This window comes from Chanodichthys erythropterus, chromosome 11 (genome assembly GCF_024489055.1).
Source record: "Chanodichthys erythropterus isolate Z2021 chromosome 11, ASM2448905v1, whole genome shotgun sequence".
NCBI lineage: Eukaryota > Metazoa > Chordata > Actinopteri > Cypriniformes > Xenocyprididae > Chanodichthys > Chanodichthys erythropterus.
In genome coordinates this window covers 31,370,148-31,394,126 of record NC_090231.1, presented here as the reverse complement: position 1 = coordinate 31,394,126, position 23,979 = coordinate 31,370,148, and the positions used below count along the sequence as shown (strand labels likewise).

The 23,979-nt window shown below is 38.8% G+C and overlaps 1 protein-coding gene across 1 annotated transcript in view; it reads right to left on the bottom strand.

The window, feature by feature from the left end:
* The window catches only part of smad3a (SMAD family member 3a), a 32,317-nt gene extending 8,624 nt beyond the window's left edge, over positions 1-23,693 (bottom strand). The window contains exons 1-5 of the mRNA XM_067402370.1: positions 23,269-23,693; positions 7,351-7,544; positions 4,419-4,553; positions 1,860-1,934; positions 1,424-1,474 (exon numbers count right to left, since the gene is read on the bottom strand). Coding sequence (XP_067258471.1) covers positions 1,424-1,474; positions 1,860-1,934; positions 4,419-4,553; positions 7,351-7,544; positions 23,269-23,471 — 658 coding nt within the window. The 5' untranslated portion in view covers positions 23,472-23,693. The remainder of the gene's footprint in view (positions 1-1,423; positions 1,475-1,859; positions 1,935-4,418; positions 4,554-7,350; positions 7,545-23,268) is intronic.
* Positions 23,694-23,979: the final 286 nt, after the last annotated feature.

Sequence of the window (23,979 nt, the reverse complement as noted above, 5' to 3'; positions counted from 1 at the left end):
TGTTAAAGCAACAGGATGTCAGACAGACCCTGAATCAAGACTAGGGGTTTCACTATATACCGGTATTGATGATAACTGTGATATTTAACAAGTGTAATTTATTAGCCACAAAACGTTTTTAAAGATGAATTTAAAGATGAATGAGGGTTCCCCTCCCCCCATTTTATTTTTTCTTAATGCTAGGGTAGGCAATGTTTTATAAAAACACTTTTTGTTATAATAGAAGTGGTCTAAATATTGAAAAAAATGTACATATATCTTCTGTGGAAGTCTCAGGACCAAAGAATTCTGTCCAAATGCAATGATAGGATGTCCAACCTGCCTGTCAACATATGTATTTCCATACCTCTGCACACCCTGCTCACACAGACGTCACGTCATCAGCGCATTTCATGAGGCTATGCAGACTTGTAGACAGACAGTCACCGAGCACCACATACAAACAGCAGCCACGTTTTACAGTTCCTCATGAACCAAAACAATGAGATTATACTGCGTTCATGCCATGTCATAATTACAGCCATTAAGCGAGGGCAACCTGTGATGTTCTCCTCTCAGCTGTTACTCAAACTCTGATTTATGCGTTCCTATGGCAACACTATCAACGGCGGAATTAATATGCAGCAGACAGATGGTACAAGTCAGCACTCTTTAATTTGTTTATTTTCATTATTATTGTAATTTTAAATGCCTTGACACATGAGGTAATTTCACGCTGTCTCTCATGCTTCACGCTGTCTCTCTGCTTTGCCGAGCGGAGGGAGGGTGGGATCTTATCCGCTTGTTAAGTCATGACGTAAGGAACGCCATTTCCGGGTCCAAGCCTAGACTCGTTTCACTTGAGAATGCCATCAACGGCCGTTTATGAGCGCTATTTATTCATATTAAACATCAATCATTTTAAAAAGTTAAACATTTTAAATAATTACAGTCTACACAACAGTCTGCGTGCTCACAGCGTCTCAAACATTAATATTTTAACGATTTATAACAATCTATCTGGAACAACCATCTGGAATTTTGGTGTGGAGATAAAGGCTATGATTACAATTTTTTTTGTAGTATTACACCACATCGTGTGTGTGTATTAGCACCATTTGTTGTTTTCATGTGGTATGAGATGGAGCGTTAGGACCCGGAAGCGCTGCTGCGTGACGTCAGACTTAACAACTGAATACTTTCAAAGCTAGCTTACCATTGCTAGCCTCTCCGAAATTGCCTACCCTAGCTTTAATATCAAATTCTTTTGTCCACGATAATCATTAAGAGAAAATCTTATATTGTGACAACTGTAATCAAAACCATTTGAACAAAATTAACTAGAAAAATAAAAAGTTAATTCTGTAAATTCTATGAAAAGCTTTAGCATCATATGTTTTCCAAAATGGTCCAAAATATACACACACAAGCAATCAAGAGTTACCTAAGTTGTTGTGGGCAGGAGACACAGGGTTCGGTGATAGGTTTGGAGACCCTGAAAAGAAAAGGACAGAATAATAATTTAGTGGTGTAAGAATGTACAGTACACAGAACAAACACATTTTGATTCAAACATTTCTGATTACATTTCCAATAATTCAGAGCGCAAAGTCAATTATTCCACTTCCATTCCATCACATGCATGTGTTTGTCTTCAGACTTTTTTCAGGTTTTCGTCCCTAAATGTTGCTCTGTTGCTCTACTTTCTTACACCACTGAAGTGTCAGAAAGAAATTTAAAAAGAACATGGAAAAGTGATAACCAAAAGAAATGACACCAAAAACAAACCTGGAACAACTTCATAGCCATGCAGTAATAGAAAATTCAATTTGTCAACCAAACAAAGAATGCAACAAATGCAATGGTATAACTGGCGTCACCTGTGTCCATACTGCGGTTCATCTGATGATCACTGGTCTCTCCATCCTCACTGATGTAGCCTGGAGGGGGCGTCTCTGTAACACACAGAAACACACAGGTTAGCCTGCATGCACACAAACTGTACACACCCGTAACACAGTGACCCAGCTGATGGATAGGCCTGTCACGATAACTACTTTTTGTTGTGCGATATATTGAGATATTATTGTCATTTTAAGACCATTTTATGCCACTGAATATACAATCATAATATAACTGCATAATAATGCAAGTAGGCCTACACACTTTCAAATGACAATGAATTTAACTCTAATATAACTCTAACTCTAACTATAACTCTAATTTAAATCTAATATTTAGATACTGGAATTGAAGCATCAAAAAATAATAATGTTGAATAAATAATAAATACACCTTTGCTAACAAAAACTGCAAAATAACAAGTGGGGAAAAAAAACACTTGCAAATGCACAAAAGGCACTTATATGGAGGCATTTATACTTATATTTTCCATCTACATGTTTTTCCCTGACCTTATTTTCTCAGTAAAGTAAGGGTGCCTATATGTTTATATGAACAAAGACACAGATTTAGCAGTCAGAAATGGCCTGTTGAGGTCTCTGTTTTTCTAGAGGCGTGTTTGAAAAACTTCTTTTAACATGAGCGCTGCGTTTAGTGCCGCGTCACGCACGAGATGCTGTGAAAGACGCGAGTGCAACGGTGTCAAACAAGCACCAGCGCAGTGGAATGCAAAAACGCGATCTCTATGAAAACGAGCTAGACACTCGCGACTGCCGCATCCTGTGTGAAACTAGCTGTGAGCGTGCACCATTTCGCGCTGTCATGTTTTTATTTGCACCAGTGGATAGCGGAAACTGAGTACAATTGCACTTATTTTTCTATAACGACACGAATGGCGCATTTTTCCACCTGTCGATGTCAACTCTGTGTATGAAGGAGCTGCCTGAGCCCCACTCTCGGCTCGGAGAGCAGACATGATGACTGAGGCAGCACGATCGGCAAAATGTCGGTGACATTTATTTTTGTGTGTAAACATAATGGGCAATATATCGCGTCACCAAAAATTATCGAGGTCATGTCCATAATATATTGTGCGATAAGTCAATATATCGACTATCGCGACAGGCCTACTGATGGATGAAGGATTAGGCACATCAGCAAACACATCCAGCAAAATCTAGCAGGTGCAGCAGAGACAATGTCTCACAAGGGTTTTATTTTTTGCCTTCAGATTAAGATACTTGATACTAGAAAGCTGGGGTCAGCTCAGTTTCAGCAGCAGGATATGAAACAACACAAACCGCCCTATTACAGTAATAGACTGCCTCTCTAAAGCGAATACCATTCAGATGGAACTAATCCCAGCCAAAGCCACTCCATTCAGACTTCATGGGATAATCTTCCCCTTATGTAGCCAAAAGCACTCTTTGAATCACTTCAGCGTAAACTGTTATATGTAATAAGCAGGGCCATAGATCATTTTTAATGTCTGCATTGTTTACTTGTCAAAAAATAAGAAAACAGGCATATAGGTGGGATTAACATGTAAATAGTTACATGGCTGTGCATTATAAAATAGAAATCTTTTGTAACATAATGGAAGTTTTATATATATATATATATATATATATATATATATATATATATATATATTTTTTTTTTTTTTTTTTTCACTTTCATCAATTTAATGCATCATTGCTGGAAAAAAAGACGTATTATTATTTTTGTTTTGTTTTGTTTTTAAATCATACTGACCCCAAACTTTTAAATGGTAGTTTATATACAAAAGGTCAGAAATGCATGTGACCACATTGTATTTATAGTGTAAATGCTGATGTGTCCTGGACAACAATGGCCGCCTATTCACCTGTCAATCAACAGCTTTGCTAAAACAAGGGTTTTATGCAAGGGTTTAAGGATTTTACTATGAAGTTTTAGAGCAGCTTAAATCAAAATGAGCATATGATCATAACATTTGGAACAGCACAAAGATAAAAATGCAAAACTTCTTTACTATGACTGATATCAAAATGCAGACACAGATAATGTGAAGCACATCTGAAGTTTAGTTACAGTTATAAATAAATACAGGTATAAATATCTAAAATGAGTGAGAATTCTGTTTGAAATATGTTTGTACTTATTCTAAGATTCTAAGATTTATTTTGGTTGAACATGTTTTTTTTTTCATGCATTTACTGTTTATTCTTTGTGCTTCATCAAGACACTGTAACAATGATATAGTGATTGGACAGGACTGTGTGTTTGGTCTCTTCTGCTCCTCCTACATCCTGCCAGTAAAGTGATCCACCCATACTAGACCACTGGGACTACAGCTACAGACTAAACTTACTCTATTAGACCTGAAAAACATTTCAGATTGTGCCACTTTGTGGCAGCTGATAGCGATATATTAATTTAGAAGCCACTTGACATTATTTGGTTTGGGTTTTCTGTTCCATCTCAGGGCTTATTGGTTTTTATAACACTAAGAAACTCTCCAATACTTCATATATTAGTGTGTATTTGTCTTCTACCTGGTATGTAGTTGCTCTGGGGTTCAATGCCGGCAGGAAAAATTGTATTTTCTGGGATGGAGTGACTGTAGTCATCTAGAGGAGGAAACTCACTGGGGATTTCAGTGTGACGAGGCACCAGCACTGGAGGAAGAACTACAGAGAAGAAGAAAAAGTGAAAAAGAATGAAAAAGAAGAGGAAAAAAAACATGATACCTGAATAACCAAATAAAAAAAAAGATATGTTTTGATCCACAACTTGCACAATGCACTGCATATACTTGTCATATACTAATATGAATGTGAGGAAGAGCTGCACAATTAACACCTACGTGATCTCATTCCTAAATCACACCAGAACATTCAAATCTGCATTGCTGCTGCCGCTGAGCCAGAGAGAGCAGTTGTCATGTATAGGTATGAAACAGCTTCACAGTCTTTTCAACCACACCAGTAATGAAACAAGTGAACTCCAAACTATAGCAAGGAGAGTCAAAAGGTAATAATAATAATAATAAACTTTATTTTTATATAGCACCCTCAAAAGCAGCTTCTCAAGGTACTTTACATAAAACAAACAGATTGTCGTGTAAATGAACGGTTTCATTAAAAAGCAAATTTTCCATTTTTAGTAAATGGTGTAGTGTAAACAGCCCCTAAGGTGATGTTCCCCTACATGTGAGCTGCATCTGGATTAAATTTTTTGGTGATAGCATAAAGTAATCAAAAGTTACAACATTTGGAACCAAGGTAGCCTTTTTGTTTAGCCCCTGACGCGCCCTAATGGGCATTTTTAAAATCGTTCCTCCACGAGGAATATCTTGTGATTGACGCAATGGATTATGTTGATTTTGGACTCATTTTTTTCAGGAGCATCCACTGTATGTAATGATGTACCATTTTCTACAAACGCCACGTGAAAGCTACATATTTGTTTTTAGTTAGTGCCTGAGTATTATGTGTCATAACTCCATGAGGAATATCTCGACTCATTTTAATTGTGAGAATCTGCTGTAAATAATGATGTGCAATCGGAACATGTTCCATGAAGTTACAAGGGAAGAAGTGACATAAATGCAGCATCCATATATTATTTACATATGGGTCTTGCGGGGCTTCACGTACAAAAACTCGCTCAAGTTTAGTCAAAGCCCAAAACAATTACAAAACAAAACAAAGCCCAAAACAAAACAATTATGCTTGTTGTATTCTACTCCATGAGACCTTACAAATGACATATGACACAAGACTATCTGAGCTGTAGGATGTGTTTGACACATTGTAGTACATAGAAAAAAAATGTTTTCACAATATCTAAAATACTTTTTTGTACTATTTATCAGCATATAACTCGGCACTACTTAGGAGTTCATTGAATTGGCTACATTCATTGTAAAGTTCAGACTCTAAGCTTCTAAATGACACCTATTTTATGTTGATTAAGGCAGTAGTTTTGAAAAATATGATTATTAATTTTTTCGTAGTCATTTGGCGCCCACCGGCGGTACACTCCGTTTAAGAGGGACTAACTCAGCACTCATTAGGAGTTGATCAAAAGTTAGATGTATTAAAAAGCTGACTTTCTAAGCTTTAAAATATATATATATTTTTAATTAAAGTGATTTTTGTGTGTGTGTGTGTGTGTGTGTGTGTGTGTGTGTGTGTGTGTGTGTGTGTGTGTGTGTGTGTGTGTGTGTGTGTGTGTGTGTGTGTGTGTGTGTGTGTGTGTGTGTGTGTGTGTGTGTGTGTGTGCTTTTGTTTATATTACATTGTGGGGACCAAATGTCCCCATGATGTAATATAAACCTGAGTTCACCTACATCGTGGGGACCAGCCAGCGGTCCCCACAATGTAAATGGGTTTATAAATCATATAGAATGAGTTTTTGTGAAAAAGTAAAAGTTTGCACAGTTTCCTGTGAGGGTTAGGTTTAGGGGTAGGGGCAGGGTAGGGGGATAGAATGTACAGTTTGTTCAGTGTAAAATGCATTGAAGTCTATGGAAAGTCCCCACAATTCACAAAAACAAACATGTGTGTGTGTGTGTGTGTGTGTGTGTGTGTGTGTGTGTGTGTGTGTGTGTGTGTGTGTGTGTGTGTGTGTGTGTGTGTGTGTGTGTGTGTGTGTGTGTGTGTGTGTGTGTGTGTGTGTGTGTGTGTTATTATGTTCAGTGGTTGCTTAGTAATTTGATTATGATTTTTTTTCATGGGGACTGAACCCCAGCTAATATGTTTGATTATTATAAGGTTCTGAAGATCATGACAGCAAATTATCTTTTTAAGATTTTTGTATGTGTTAGTGTTTCAGATATTTTGTGGGTCAGTAATTTACATTTATATTTATTCAGATAGAACAGCATAGAGTGTGGACAGAATTTGAAGAGATTAAGCTGGGTGTATGGTGTATAAAACTAAATGTTGAATTTATAATAACATACTTAAGGTATTTACATACTTTCTGATGATGCATATACCCATAATGGTTATTTTAATACTTTTGCACAGTTATGTATGTGTGCATTGCATTTTAATGTTATTTAGTGTTTTGTTTCAAAATGTCTTTAGCTTTGGTTGAAGTCAATTATCATATTTTTGTTTAAAGGGGTGGCCGCACTACACTTTTCATTCCATTGATTCCATTCATACACATACAAATGCATGAGACTGGATGGTAAGCTGATGCAACGAAGTTTCACATTTTGCTGCACTGAAATTATGATTTTAAGAAAGGTGTCAACAAGTGACATATCCAGTCTATTGTAGTGTCCAAAGAAATTTTGCATGCAAAAATCTAGTATGAAAATTAATTTTTTTTTTTTTCCCCATGAAAACTAATCAACCAATAATTAGCAAACTCCCTGCAGTACTGTGATCAACCTCTTGTTGAAGAAGGTCTAAACAAATGATACTGGCTGATATTGTACTTGACGCTTGTCTAAACATCAGGATGCATTACCTGGTGTCTCAACGCGCTGGTAATGGTAGGGATTGACGCAGACTTCGTCCTTCTTCATGTGAAAGGCAAACTCACAGAGTTCAATGGCTCTGAGCTCATGATGAGACTGCAGGTCGGGCCAGCGCCACAGACGACAGTAGATCACATGAGGGAGTCCTTTCCTATGAGATACTTGCAACCGACCATCTAGTGATCTGAGAGAAAAAGAGAAAAAGAAAAAAAAAGGCATTAATGATGATCACTGCAGCAGAAACAATCCCAGCAGCTCATTCTCTAAATTCAAAAGCAGAAATACAGCGGAAAGGTTATTATGGCTTAAGTCAGAAACATTGTGTAAAATCCTAAATCACCACAATATAAACACTCACTGCTCTAAGGCTTGCAGGGACAATGCCAAGGTATTATGTGAGACCGCAGATGAAGTAAAAGTGGCCCAATTTCCTGTTAATGTGGTGCTTTCGGTTACACGTCACACGTGATGTGAATGAGGTGAAGAAAGAGGAAGAGGAAGTCCAAAAAAAACTTTGTGTTTCAGAACAATATATGTGTGTGTGTGTGTGTGTGTTTAGGGGGTTGATTGTGCTCTAGTTTAACAACAGCATCATCTTATAAAGCCATATGAAAGCAACTGTAGACTCCTCACACACACACACACACATATATGTAGTGCGAGCCAAATAATGCAAATCCCAAAAGCTCTTTAAAGCTTGTCTGTCAGACCCCCCTCCTCCCACTTTTACACCCACCGAGCCTGGCCCAGACAACAGCACAGGCCTGCCTGCCCTGCCCGAGGCTTCTGAGGCTCTCCTAGCAGCTAAATATGCTTTTAATTTTTCATAGCAGAGCTTTCACTTCACAGTCAGATTGCAAGAGGAAAAAAAAATGATGAAAAATCCAGATGCCCCATGGAGAGAATGAAAAGAGAATATTACGCAATAACAACTGAAGAATAATCAAGAATAATTAGGCATAAACAATACACTTCAAGGTTGCAACAAGGCTCACACAGGCAGAGCGCAGCAAACAGAGTTGTAAAAAAAAGGGTCACTTCATTCAGTTCACACACAGTTCACACATGCACATCTAACCAGTCAAAGACACATTAAGGCTAATGGAGACGAAAGGGAAGGAAGAGAAGAACTCGGACAGAAAAACAAAAAAATATATATTCCAGTACACAACATATTTTTACCTGCTTCACTTTTTAACTGCAGGCAAATAAACTCAGACAGACTTTTCTTTGGATGGCCCCATGTGGAAAAGGAAAAAGGCATAATCATCTCAGAATAATGTGGTGAAGGCCTTGAGCAATGGAGAACAACCACACAGTGAACTTTTCATGTCTGAGGAGAGTTATTCACCAGTCCAGTCTCAGACAAAGAGGACTTCTGCAGACACAATCGAGCACACCATCATATCAAAACAGATTTTCACACTAACCCCATTCTGTACGCCTACAGCACTTCTCTTTACAGTCAAGGGCTGCAACTAAAACATTTTTATGATGCCTATCTATGTAGCGGCCTCCTATAACGGCACACTTGCGGTCGAGATCAGATTAAATACGCCGACGCAATGCATGCACTGCTACGGTGTGCTGAAACGGGGCCGTACAGTATGGGCCAAACCTCTCAGAGCACTCTATTATACATGACTGCTACATTGTGTGCTTGAAATATGCAACAGCAGCCAAAGTGCTGAAAGAGAGGAGGGCTGTGCACTAGGTCAGCAACCCTTTGAGGAATCCAGGCCACAGATACCATTCATGACACTATTCATCCTTTATACACACTCCATAAAAGCAGAGATATGAAAAGAAAGGAGAAAAGAGGTGTGAACTTTCCTTACCGGAACTCTCTAAAAGGGGTTGGTCATATAATGCATTTCACGTTATTTTGTTTTTGTTCTATACTGCACTTATGTTTTGCCAAAAACAGGTCATTACGCAGTTTTTCTCATGACTATTCCCTCTCTCACCTTTGAAATAAACAGGTCTTTTTCCCTTTTTTTTTTTTTACTTGCATCTTGGCTGTGTTCATTCAGTCAGTGTTGGACACTAATAACAGGTCTGACTCTCCAACTGTCCTGTTCATATAACAGCTTGTATAAAATATTTGAGCAGCTACTGTATGAATCAATAACCAATGTCAAGCCTTTTATATACTTGTTATAGTTGTGAAAAACACTGTGGTGTTTAAGAATAATAATATCTATCATACGTCCTTCCTTATGACCACAATGTGACTGGGTGGGCCATGGTGCTGTTACCAAATGTCATTGTGACAATGGTTATGTGTCAGAAATGTAACAATCTTACAGTCTGTTTTCACAAGGAAATGTTGCATTTTTTGACATTCACACTATCGTTCAAAAGTTTAGGGGTCTAATATGCTGATTTGCTGCTCAAGAAGCATTTCTTATTATTATCAATGTTGAAAACAGTTAATATCTGTGGAAAACATGATAGTTTTTTCAGGATTCTTTGATGAATAAAAACACCACGTACTGAAGTAGAAATTTTTCATAATGATGTAGAAGTCTTTGCTGTCACTTTTGATCAACTTAATGCATCTTACTGAATAAAATGATTCATTTCTTTCAATAGCAACAACAACAAAAACATATTAACCTCAAATTTTTGAATGGTGGTGTAACTTTGTGGTTCATGCACAAAGGTCTAATTGAGATAAAAAGAAATACAAAAGGTAACAACAATTAGGATCATTTAAGAGATGGCAAAGTTTGCAATGAGATCAGCCCTTGGGGTCTGGCTTTCATTAGATACATCAGTCTGAAAATATTGTATTCACCATCAGTCCTTCATTTTTCCATTACATTCCAGTGCTCAGAGGAGAGGAAGCCTGTGTTTGCTGCTGCGTGGGCAGACCTCATGTGAAAAGGAAGCACTGAATGACTATTGATTGAGCTGCAGAGGGCAAATTAGGTCAGCAGTATGGCACATCCAACCAACATAAATGCAGACATGTGCACACACACACACACACACACACACACACAGCCTGGAGGGCGGGTCTAGCCTGCTACCCCCACCCCACCCGCATGCCGGCTGTCACTTGAGTAGAGAGCAGAGTGAGATATGAACAGGGAGGGGGTGAGGAAGAGAAAGAGTTGAGGGGGTGAGCTGGAGGGATGGAGGGCTCTGACACAGGCTGAACCACGCTGGGCAGATTTAATCTAGAGGGTAAAAACACAGACGCTGTGGGCTGTAGTGGGCAATTTCTGTATCAGCCCAGGCACCCTTGACTTGACCATGACACTGACACTTCCACAGAGAGCATTATCTTACTCAACTCAATGCTTAAAAGGAATCAGGATCAGGTCTATTTCTCCGTATGTTCACATGCAACTCAGATGAACTTAATACAAAGTTTTGCTTAAACACAAATTTGGACAATGCAACAAAAATATGCAAAGGCAAACTACTGCTGAAGTGTTGTTTATTTGCACTTATACACTACTAGATTTAACATGATGCATTTGTTTGACAGACACAAGACAAACATCAACGCTCGACTTTCGCCTGCTTTTTCGTTTCACCTTTTCATGCTGTATTGAGCGTTTAGTATGTATGTTTTTAAACCTGAACTTATCAGTGAGTCTGACAAAACAAACTCAGTGAACTCTGATACATGCAAATTTGATGCAGAGGGAGAGAAGGACAAAAGCAACTTTGACGTCAGACCAGACCGTCTGTGGGACCATTTCACCCTGTGGAACATACCCCTACGCAGCCCCCACAGCCCCCCTTTAAAAACACTTAAAGACCACTGCTATTCCCCCTTCCCCCCAGCCTAAACCCAGACAACATAGAGCAGTACAACAGATCTAATGCTACACGACTCAGTGCAGTGCAGTGATGAAGGACACATACCTGATTGTTCAGTTATTGCTGAATATAAGATATAAACCGACCTAATTTTTTTTATGTCTGAACATAGTTACTAAACTTTGGATAATATTTGTATTGGAATAAAATATAAAATCTGACTGTACAAAAATACTGCATAAAATATCTGAGGGAAACCCAACTCATATGGAAACTCTTATAGTCTAATATTTTTTACTAATTCAAGACTTATATACCTGCTTTTCCTTTATTTCACAATGCGAGTGCGGTGAAAATATCACGTTTAACTTGCATTATTTTTTGAAAGGTTTTGGTTTTCCTCCCTCTGCTAAAGTCATTAAGGCCTTCCTTAAGTAAACAGAGCCCTGCAGGGGTCTCATGTGCAGGTGGTTGGATGTGGTTACGGGGGCCCATTCTCAGCAGGGGAGCAGGACTATAGCAGAAACACTACAACCATACAAATGCAGCAGGGGCCAAAAGTAACACTCCAGAAATAAAATAATGTAAAATGAGCTAATCAAAGTACACACATACAGATGGCTTACTGAAAAAAATTAGGGCTGTCCCCGACTAAAGATTTTTCTAGTCGACCATTAGTCGACTAATTGCAGGTTTATATTAATTTAATTACTTAAATACATACTGAGGGGAATACTAAACCATAATGAGCCTTTATTCTATATAGGCAAAATATAGCCTATAATTAATAATTATATAATAATAATTTGTTACATTTATATAGCACTTTTCTGGGTACTCAAAGCGCTTTACATATGGAAGGGGGAATCGCCTCCACCACCGCCAATGTGCAGCATCCACCTGGATGATGCGACGGCAGCCATATTGCGCCAGAAAGCTCACCACACACCAGCTTATTGGTGGAGAGGAGACACAGTGATGAAGCCAATCAGAATATGGGGATGCTTAGGAGGCCATGATGGACAGAGGCCAATGTAGGGCTGCAGCTATCGATTCTTTTTGTAATCGATTAATCTAGCACTTAATCGATCGATTAATCGATTAATCTGATTTTTTTTTTTTTTTTTTTACAACCAAAACAAATAATGCATAGTGAAAATGATGTAGCTGTAAAATGATCAAGCATTTGGCTTTTATTTCTAAAAAAAACAGAGGTATTGGTTCCAACTCCAACATTTAGCTCCAAAACTAAGCCTTTTTATTACAATTTTTTACCCATTTAGTGTTTATAAGTGCCAGTGCCAACAATTATATAACAATACAGTTAAGTCAACTTACTGTAAAACATGTATAACATGTAAAACTATGAATACAAACTTAAATAGTAAAGGCCATTTGGCCTTAGTTTTGTCGTCTTACAAACATTACAAAAAAAGGATTGCACCTTCTGCAAATTACCCACCTGAGAACAAAAACACATGCCGTGTGTGAGGAAGAGTGACGCCCCAGTCAGACCAGTTGCTTCATTGCAGTTTGGTACGGCAGAAATAGCCTACATACAATCATTTTCAATAGAACGCTGCATTTGGCTTGCATCACTTGCATTCCGGTGCATTTTAGGTGAAGCATCCGTTCGGAAAATCGCGTCACAACATCACGTCCCTGTGTGTATACAGTGAATGCATGCTGAAATTATTGTTGCGTGGCTACATAAAAAGTTTAAGCATATGTGATGCATTGCCGCGATTGGTCTGACTGGCGCGTGAGAGAGATGAAGGTGCATGCGTGTGTGTGTGAAGGGGTTCTTTTTTTTAAGGCTATACTCTCTTACAATTGAATGTGAATACGTTTACTACTTAAAAACATCAAAGCTAAACATCATATCTATCTTTACTTTCCGCCATCGCGCCAACTAAATTCAAAATGTCACGCGCTATGGTGTGCTTCCTGAACACTGAACAACGGTCCGTGTGAATCAGATCCCTGCGCGTATAGTGCGCGTCATAGGAATTTAACCAGGCTTCGAGGCAGAGTTTTTGCCTCGAGGAATTTTTGTAATCGAGTTAATCGAGTTACTCGATGAATCGTTTCAGCCCTGGGCCAATGTTCAAATTTGGACAGGATATCGGGGTTAAACCCCATGCAAGTGCACACTTGCTGCAAAGCACCGGCAAAAGTAATGATTATGAATGTGTTGGGAAAAAAATAGCAAGGAGACACTTTAATTATTTATTAAGAAACTAGTGTTTTCTAGGCAATGTCGGCTGCAAAGATGAAGTTGACGATGGTGCCTCGCCATCTCCACTGTCCAGTGAATGCGCCTATAGAGAGAAGTGCACCTTTCATATGGATTACATAAGTAGAGAGTATTTCTTTTCGATTTCAATTGTTTTGTTTAAAAGTAGACATTTCAAGCTTTCTATAGATATATTTCTTATGTTCTGTGAGGCAAGTGGCCTATACACTGAGTTTCGGTTCATTTTTGTGATGTGCGCCAGTGCACAGAGATGGCAGAGAGCGCATCCTGTGTGTTTTCTTTATTTTACAAAGACACGTTTTGCTTTTGTGAGTTTACACATATAAAAGTAGACTTTATACAACAATATCTTATCTTCTGTGTCATTCTCATACACTGTTTTCATTCAGAGCTTCCAGGTACTATGTCAGAACACCGGCTCATTATTGGTCGGCTCCTGCGTCAGCATCACACGCATGTGTCGTGCTGCTCACGTGAACAGCATTGGCCAATACTGAGCCGGTGTTCTGATGTAGAATCGGGAAGTGCTGAACCTAAACAGCATAGGGGAATGACACAGAAGAGGAGATACTGTTGAATAAAGTCTTTATTTCTGTTTTGTTTTTGCGCACAAGAAGTATTGTTGTCGCTTCATAAAATTAAAGGGTTAGTTCACCCAAAAATTACTCACCCTCATGCCGAATATTTAACAACTTATTTAGTGATGGCCAATTTCAAAACACTGCTTCATGAAGCTTTGGAGCGTTATGAATCAGTGTGTCGAATCAGCGGTTTGGAGCACCAAAGTCACGTGATTTCAGCAGTTTGCCGGTTTGACACGCAATCCGAATCATGATTCGACACGCTGATTTATATAACACTCTGAAGCTTCATGAATCAGTGTTTTGAAATCGGCCATCACTATATAATTCTTTATTTAGTTTTTTTTGGCACACCAAAAATATTCTTGTCACTTTATAATATTAATATTGAACCACTGTACTCACATGAACTGATTTAAATATGTTTGTAGTACATTAATGGAGTTTAGAGAGAAAATGTCATTGCTGGCTATGCAGGCCTTACTGAGCCATGACATTGTTTTCATTTTTGGGTGAACTAACCCTTTGAGGTTAAAAGTCACTGTAGTCAAGTGGACTAACGACTTCTTTAATACCTTTCTGGACCTTGAAAGTGGTGATTAAATTGCTGTCTATGGAGGGGTCATATACCTCTTGAATTTCATCAAAAATATCTTAATTTGTGTTCCGAAGAAGAACAAAGGTCTTACAGGTGTGGAACAACATGAGGGTGAGTAATTTATGACTTTTTGGGTGAACTAACCCATTAATATTCAAGGGGACAGTGAAATTTTCTTCTTCCAGTTTTGAAATCAGTACTGAGTAAAGTCATTTGATAAAAAGTAAGCAAGAATGTTTTGTACCTCTCACTTTCATAGTATCTGAGTACCTGATCATATCATTATTCTTTACCATTATTTTTTGACAGGTACATTTTCTGCAAATATTCTTTTGCATGGTTTCATTTGTGATCCTTTCAGAACTAGGATCGGAACTAGACTGATAACCAACACCAGACAGTTGCTGTGCCCGCCCCCTTCTTCACATCCTCCCATCACACCTTTTCAACATTTTAATGAGAACAGACCCATGCTGAAAACATATAGCTAAAGCGGGTTAGATACATCATGAATTGTGTCAGGGAAGACAACTTTCAAGAAAGACCCATCAAAACATTTTGTTCACATTCTCATGAGTGGCTCTGCATTTTGCTGAGTGTGTTTATTGTGTTTGGTAACTTGGCAGGTTTAGGACTGCCCTGGACAGCTGACTCCTAAAGTTTTTGATATTCTTCACATTCTGTGTGGTGGACAGTTTGCATCAGTAACAGAAATTATCTCTTACATTAAGATTAATAAAGCAATAAGCCCCAAGAAGCCGTGCTTTACAGTGAATTTATAACAGCTAAGGGGCCGCGAAGTGCCTAAAACCCCCTTAACTGTTATAAATTCACTGTAAACCATGGCTTCACAGGGCTTATTGCTTTTTTAAAACTGTTACCACACAATACAAATATTAAAGCCAAAAAAATATGTATCAATGCAACTTTCATAAAGTAAAATCAATAAAAGCCTTCCTTCCGCTGGCAAAAAATAGTCCCTGACCGTGAACAGCAACAGAAGTTACATTTATTACGACATTAGATGGCGGCAAAGATTGTCTTTTTGAGCGTGTCACTCAGTCACACAGACTTTTATATTGAAACTTGTTGTGAACATGGAACAAGATGCAACTGACAAATGACTGACCTGAAGGAAAATGCTAAAAATTAATGCAGGTAATACACTCGGCCACTCGATATCTTTCTCACAATACTTTTATTTAACCTAATTAAATGTATGCATCATCTTCTTCTTTTTTTTTTTTTTTTACATTTAATCAAATTCAATTCAAATTAGGGCTGCTACCAATCAAATGAAATCAGTATCAACAAAATTAACCTTTGCAATGCAGAGGAAACACAGAAGCTGCATCTGTGTCATTTATCATTAGATCAGACTATTTAACATGACAAAAGGCAATAGAACCTATAGAATAGATACATAATAATCAGTGATACTGTCTACACTGGATGCGGTGTGATGTGACACGACAAATCCCTGACAGTAAACTGATGCGTCATTAAACATTAAAACAATCAGACCACAAAAACCATCAAAGACATGAACTTTTAGTGTACCTGCAATACTATCGAGCCACCTCAGATAAAATTAAAGACTACAGCGATTAACTTGGATCAGTGTCAGTGTACATTTGTGGCAGACTTTAAAGCAAGTCTCTCAAAACTCTCAGACAAACTTCAAAACATCCTGTGCAAAGTCTACACTGGCACTCTTATAAAAAACGCATACACAGAGAGAGTTCACGACTGAAGGACGGTTATTTTCTCAGGGTGGTCAGAATCAGTCTGAGGGTCAGCGGTAGGGTTAGTGATGACAGAGTAGTACAAAGCAGTCTTGTTGTCTGCTGTACAGAGTGTCTATTATTCCAGCAGATATGGAGGCGGCAAAGAGCTTTTCTAAACCTTCAACCCCGGCAGGAGCCACAAACCCAGAAGCGGCCCACGCCCTCCCCAGGGCAGACAGAGCATTCCTGAAGGCTGACTAACCCCGCCTCGACCAACACACACACAGGAGAGACGCACACGAGCACACGAGACTAACACTCAAATACCTGCTCTCATTGCACAGACTTGCACAGACACAACAACAGTGTGTGTACACATACCGTATACAACGAATGCACACACTTCCAGAACACAGAGACACACAAACACACACTGTACACAAACTCACACATGACAAACTGTGTCGCTAATCTTCACCACAACCGCAGTCAGACTTGGCCCACTTCATCACTTGGGTGTTACAACCCTCATAACACTCTCAGGGAATCCACAAACACCTTCAGAGACACACTATCAGTCAGAACACAAACATGAACACAACTTTCACGCACACAGACAGGGATATATTTTACATAAAAAAGGTAACAGCCTTCAGTAGTTCTAAACCGCTCAAATTAGTGGTGCCTCATTAAACATCTGGTCTGGAAACCGAAAGGTTCTTGAGAGAATCAGGAACTGGGGTGGGGAGGGGGTCACGATTAGTCATCCAACAACCAACTAGCTGATAAGCGAGGTTGACTAGTTTTTCTGACATACACTGCCGTTCAAAAGTTTGGGGTCTCAAAGTTTTTTTTAATGCTATTGAAAGAAGTCTCTTATGCTCACCAAAGCTGCATTTATTTGGTCAAAAATACAGTAAAAACAGTAATATCATAAAAAATTATCACAATTTAAAATAGTTATTCTCTATTGTAATATATAAGAAAATGTAATTTATTTCTGTGATATCAAAACTGAATTGTCAGCATCATTACTCCAGTCTTCAGCGTCACATGATCCTTCAGAAATCATTGTAATATGCTGAATTAGTGAAACATTTCTTATTATTATCAATGTTGAAATAGTAAATTCTGTGATATATTTTTTCAGGATTCTTTGATTAACAAAGTTCTAAACCGTCTAAACAGCATTTATTTGAAACAGAAATCTATTGTAACATTAATGCATCCTTTAATGCATCCTTGCTAAATAAAAGTATTTAAAAAAAAAAAAGCTGAGCCCAAACTGTTGAACAGTAGGGTGTAATATTTTAGCAGCGGTGCTTTAATTAGAGTGCTGACGGTAGGGATGGGTTACAATAGTTGACTAGTTGGTTGTTTAGACAACTACTTGACCATCTATTAGAGAGTTGACAAGATCATGTAGATTTGTTCTTATATAACCATTTTATAGCTGTCTATGGAGGGACAGAAAGCGCTCAGATTTCATCAAAAAGATCTTCATTTGTGTTCCAAAGATGAACGAAAGTCTTACAGGTTTGGAACAACATAAGGGTGAGTAATTAAGGACAGAATTTTCATTTTTGGGTGAACTAACCTTTTAAGGCTAACATATTTATACCAAAAGCCAAAAAAAACTTGGGGACTTTAAGGTGTTTATTTAAGGTATACATTTTATCAGTTCATGCATTCCCTGAAAGAAGAAACCATGACCTTGGCATTGCTAGCATCACATTTTGCTGTTTGAGCTGCACGAATTCTATTTAAGCACCGTCACTACTACAGCCATACATATTCAAACAGACATCTTTGGCCATTGTGTTGTGTTTTGCGACCCCCCACAAGCTTTGCGTTTCTAAGACAAGACAGTGATGTTAAAAATAGTCCAAATTTTAAAAAGTGTGTCTGGTCTTCTACATTCTACTGTTACATTCAGTTGCACTCTGCACACCATGAAACATTTGATCAGGATCAGGTGAACCCAAAACCAGCCTAATGGGCCTCAGGATTTCCTTGAGGCCTATTAGACTACTATTTGTTCTGTCAACTCAAACTAAACAATACTAAAAATATGTAGTTTAACATTACTCGACCATGAATCATCACTAGTACACCTAACCGCAGGTTTCTCCAGGACAGTCACAGTAATAAGAGTACAGTAAGGTGCTTTAGATAAAACTGTTAAGACGAGTCTGCGGCCAGCGGCGCTTGTCACATAGTGTCTTTACCGTTTGTTTCAGCCATCACTTCAAAGAGTTGTGAAAATTTGTCACGCTGTCTTTCACTCTCTTTCGATCAGCTGCCACACAATAACTCTGAATCATCAGACAGATTCACTTCCCTCAGACGAGCGGCGCTTTGAAGGCATTACCCTGGCTGAAACAAAACAACCCTCGGTACATCAATTACAAGCCAATGACATCCAATCTCCACGTTTTATCAAAAGCGCCTTTGAATAACTCTATACTGTATAGAGTTTCAGGATGTCAGACTCAAAGCCAGACATCTCTTCAAGGCGAAGACACTTTCAGTTTCAAATGCCAACAATAAACTCTATCACCACGGCAGGGAACATACAATTTCTTAGCTGATAGGCGACCCACACAATGGACCACAGGTTTTATTCACAGTTCAGATGCCTTTGAAGTCATTGTGTGAAAAGTGCAAAAGCAAACAATGACTGTGGGGTTGAGATATAGCAGGCATCCCAGAACACAGACAAGCTGTGGAACAGACATCCTCTCAGGAAGTCTATGTGGAGACTCCGATAGGGCTTCGACAGGTGTATGGCAGGCGAAGGAAGCGTGACTATGGTATAATTATGTTTTTCGTATCCTGTCTTGAACAATTTCAATCTGTCTTCCATCTCCTCTTTCCGCTGCTTCTTTTAAACTTGGTGTCCTTTTCCACTCAATGCTATCTCTTTATCACTCTTTCTCTGGATCTCTAGCAGGCCGGGACAGGTTTCCAGCATGAGCTGCGTGTGAGGGCAAGCCAGGATTGTGTGGCTTGAGGTGAGTCGAGTTTGACTGAGGAATCTGGATCCTCCAGCAGGGTGAGGCAGAGTGTTGCATCTCAGATGTGAAGGTTACAGTCTACAGATCTGGCCAAGAATAGAGCCTTGGACTGGACACTGCACTGATTCAGGTTACACTACTCTAACAACAAGGGGAAAAATCTGACTGAAGTCTAAGCTAAAACTGTTTTTATGCACTTAACTGACACTAACCCAGTCAAAGAACTGGTACTCACATCCCAATAGTAGCAGTCTTCACTTGTTATGGTTTCTGTCACCACCAAGCTTTACCAGAGAAGCACCAGTGGGTCACACCACAAAGCCACAGGCTCAAACTCCCTCTCCCTCCGGGGTGACTAAGCCTGGCCTCTGGCTGGGAGCCCTGCTTTCACTGAGGGATCTGTTGTTTGGAAACAACAACCAATACAAAAGTGCTGCAGGCTTGCACTGCTCGGCCCTGTAACACCACAAAATTATGCAAACTTCAAATTTGGAAAGGAAATCTCTAAGGGACTATAAATGTAAATGTTGTAACTATAGGATTACATACTCCTTCATAGCGTCTTCTAGTTTTTAATTAAATTCCGTTAGCTATAACCCAATTGAGCAAATATAGTAAATTTAGTCAAGCAACCCAAATGTGTCAAGAAAATGACTTTGCATATAGCTCATGAATAAACTCTCATATGAGGTTCTCCAGCAAAGTCATTTTGCAGAATCTGGTACCATTTCATACAGCTACATGTGATCATAAGGCTGAAGACTACAGAGAGGTGAGGTTTTGTAGACTTTACCTTTACAGTATTTTAGTCTCTGGAAAATTGATTTAAATCTACGTTACTCTATCAGTAACCTTTGTTGAATTAAAATCCAAATTAATTTACTACATTTTCACACATCACAAGACCATTTTCTGTCAAGAGCTTGTTTAATCTTACCTACTCTCTCAATGTGAAACAGACAACAGACGCTGCAGTCCGGTGGATCTGGTGACCCTATTAGATCACCCAAAAATGACATTTCTGTCATTAATTGTTCCACACCTGTAAGACCTTTGTTCATCTTCAGAACACAAATTAAGATATTTTTGATGAAATCTAAGAGGGTTTTTTTTTATCCCCAATCGAAAGCAGCATAATTACCACCATTCAAGGTCCAGAAAAGTAGAAAAGACATAGTTAAAATAGTCAACATGACTACAGTCGTTCAACCTTAATGTTATGAAGCGACGAGAATACTTTTTGTGTGCAACAACAAAACAAAAATAACTTTATTCAACAATTTCTTCTCTACCCTGTCAGACTCGTACACATTTGACGCAGTGATCGCAGTTCAGCGCTTACATGTTTACGTCCAAATGCCGACTCCTTATTGGCCGGCTCCAGCGCCAGCATCGCGTGCTGCTCACGTGAACAGCATCGGCCAATACTGAGCCGGCATTCGGACGTAGACACGGAAGCACTGAACTGCGTCAAATGCGTACGAGTAGGGCTGGACGATTAATCGAAAAGTAATCTAAACCAAAATTCGGACCTTCTAAACGGACGTAATTTTCCCATGTCGGTTATTTTGTTTTTTTAATCCTGTTAATACTTCCCCCTTAAAAACATACTACTGCGTGTGTAGACACATGAGTCCGCCCCGTCCAGTCAGTGGCATAAAAGCAACATGGAGGTGAACGCCGGTTCAACACATAGTGATGGTGCATGAGCGGTAAGCCTTGCGTCTTCACTAAACTTTGTCAGTTGTATTTGTTTTAAGGTTTGCCAGTTTGGACATTTAAGCGATTTTAGACTATGGGATGTATATTACCAAAGCTACCGTGCTCACGCAGCTCCATTGTGGCACGAACACTCAGACAAACAGTAGCTGCGCAAAACGTGAAGATCGCGCACACAGAGAGGAACGCAGAAACTAGTTGTCAGTGCTGTCCTAAGTAGCTTAGAAACTCAAAACTTATTTTTCTACTTTTGAAGGAACTATTTACAACCCACAGCTTCACAATTAATAGAGAGACGGTATGACTAATTCACACATGCAATCACTCGTACTGGTACTGTACTAATTTATCTTTATCTGATTTACAACAAGAAGAAATCGGTAAGAAATGTTATGAGCCATAGATAAAATAACTGCTGAAAGTGAGCTGTTATATCACTCTTTCAATAGGAAAAAATATCCCACTTTTAATAGTCAATCATATTTACAGTACAAACCTTGTCGGTGAACTATGAGAGCAAACAAAATAATCGTTCATTAATCATAATCGAGGTAAAATGTTCAATTAATCGAGGTTTTGATTTTAGGCCATAATCGTCCAGCCCTACGTACGAGTCTTATTGCTTAATGTAAACATTACAAACAAATTGTGGAAACCTTGATACATATTTTTTAGAAATATTTTGTAACATTATAAATGTCACTATTGATAAATTTAATGCATCCTAGCTGAATAAAAGTATTATTCTTACTGACAGTAGCGTGTTTACACAATATAATATATAGACAGCAAATTAGATTAACACATCATTATGTAAATGACATGAATGCTTATTTTATGCAATATTTACTTTCCCAAGGACAAGGCTGTCAGCGTGTTTGGCAAATTACCGGTAGAAGATAACACTTCTGTTAAACTTGGGTAAATTTGGTTTTATATTCGCACATTCAGACTTCCGCATAGGCTACAGTGACTTTGTACACTAGTACATTGGACATTCAGTGGACGTACGCAAGTAAGTATGCCATTATAATAATACTTGCCTATTTTGATCGATTGTGAAAAATGTTGATTTACAATCGTTGGTTGTAAATATCATGTTGCTGTTTAGAATTTGCAAACATTAAGAACGTTCTTATAATGTGCAATAAAATTAAACGCGGAAGTCCGAATTTGCGAATATAAAACCAACTTTACCCAAGTTTCTGTTAACTGGCCAAGCAAGCATAGTAACATCTCAAATCTGTCATCTGCTTGATAACCTGACCTGTAGTCTATCATAAAATTCAAGTGAACTTCTAGCTGACCTCGTAATTAATCTGTATAAGTTATATACACAATACCTGAAAATAAATATATGTTTAAGAACTTACCAAATGGATAGTACATAAACATATAACCTTTATGTAGCCTACTATCCAAACCAGTCTATAAGACAATATCTTACAGCAACAAAAAAAAGCATATTTTACAAAAACTCTTCGCTGACCTCTTTAGTGAGTTCTTAATTCGCACAATATTTGTATACATCAAGAAAAGAAGCCATGTTTCTCTGTACTGAACAGTCTATGGTACTGAAGTGCAGAGACTGAAGATCTGCTGAGTGCAGGGACTTGTGGGCTCGTACGGGCAAGACCTGTGAGCAGTTGGCCTGTGATATAACGAGATTAACTAGTCATTGCAAAACTGAGAGGAAAAAACAACTTTAGACCACAACCTACATCCTATATCTACCGATGCACACGCACTTATGAAGAATAATAGAGCTGAACGTCCTGCGCCAAATATATCCGCCATCCAAAATATAAGCACGGAATTCCTAACACGCCGTTTAGCCCAGATAAAGCAGCTACAGCGCTCCCCAGATTAAGGTCGGGTTATATAACCTCATCAAAGCGTAAATGACAACCCAAAGCAATCTCAATGTGGGTTTAGAAGAGTATGAAGTCATAATAAATCAACGGGAGTGTAGGAATTTGATCATATAAACAGATACGAGCTGCTGCACTCATAGTATGAGATGGTGTTTATGATCTATGCATGAAACACAAGAGTTGATTTCTTAACAGAAGGGGCTTTGCTGCTTTCTTTAACTTTCCTGTGCTGTTTAGATGTGTTATAGCTTCAGTTTGAGACTGGTTCAGCTAAAATCACGACAGTAAAACAGCCCCACTTCATCACAACCCAATGTTTTCCCTCGATAAAGTCGAGGATGTGTTTTAGAGCACTCACCGTGGTATGGTGATACACTTGGTGTTGACATTCTGAGTTGTGATGGCTTTCTCCAGCTCGTCCAGCTGTCCCGTTTTCTTCAGCTTCTTCACCAGACTCTTGACGGCTTTTTCGCACCATTTCTCCTCCTGTCCGTTCTGCTCTCCCTTCTTCCAGCCCAGCAACCTCTTCACGATCGGCGGAGTAAAGGGTAAAATTGACATATTGAATTCAGTTCAACGTTCCTCTATTGCGCAGTCTCTCACGCAACTCGGTGAGAGATTCAGGATACTTTTGAATTTTCAGTATAAACCGAAGGCGTTAAATCAAAAATAAACTGCTTAGAGCTCGATAATAATATGGAGGAAAGTGAGAGGGACTTGAGGCGTGACTGAGACACAGTCTCAAGTTCAGCGCTCAGCTCAGCTCCGTCTGTCTCCCGAGATCATCAGGCATAGCGCGCGCGCCACACACCACTCACTGCCAGGCCATTCATATCACTCCGCGCAGGAAAATAGTCCCCTCCATCCAGTCTGGACAAGTTGGAAGGGAAAGAAAACATATATAGTTTATTAAATAAGTGATTACCTCATCTGTTTGTAATATAGCCTATGTTTTTGTGTACAGTTTAAAAAGTGAGGTTTGCTCAAATTTAAAGTCATCCGCTGTGCTGTGTGGTGCGGCTCTCTGTGATGTATTGCGTCTGTATTTAAAGGTGCACTCAGTAGTTTT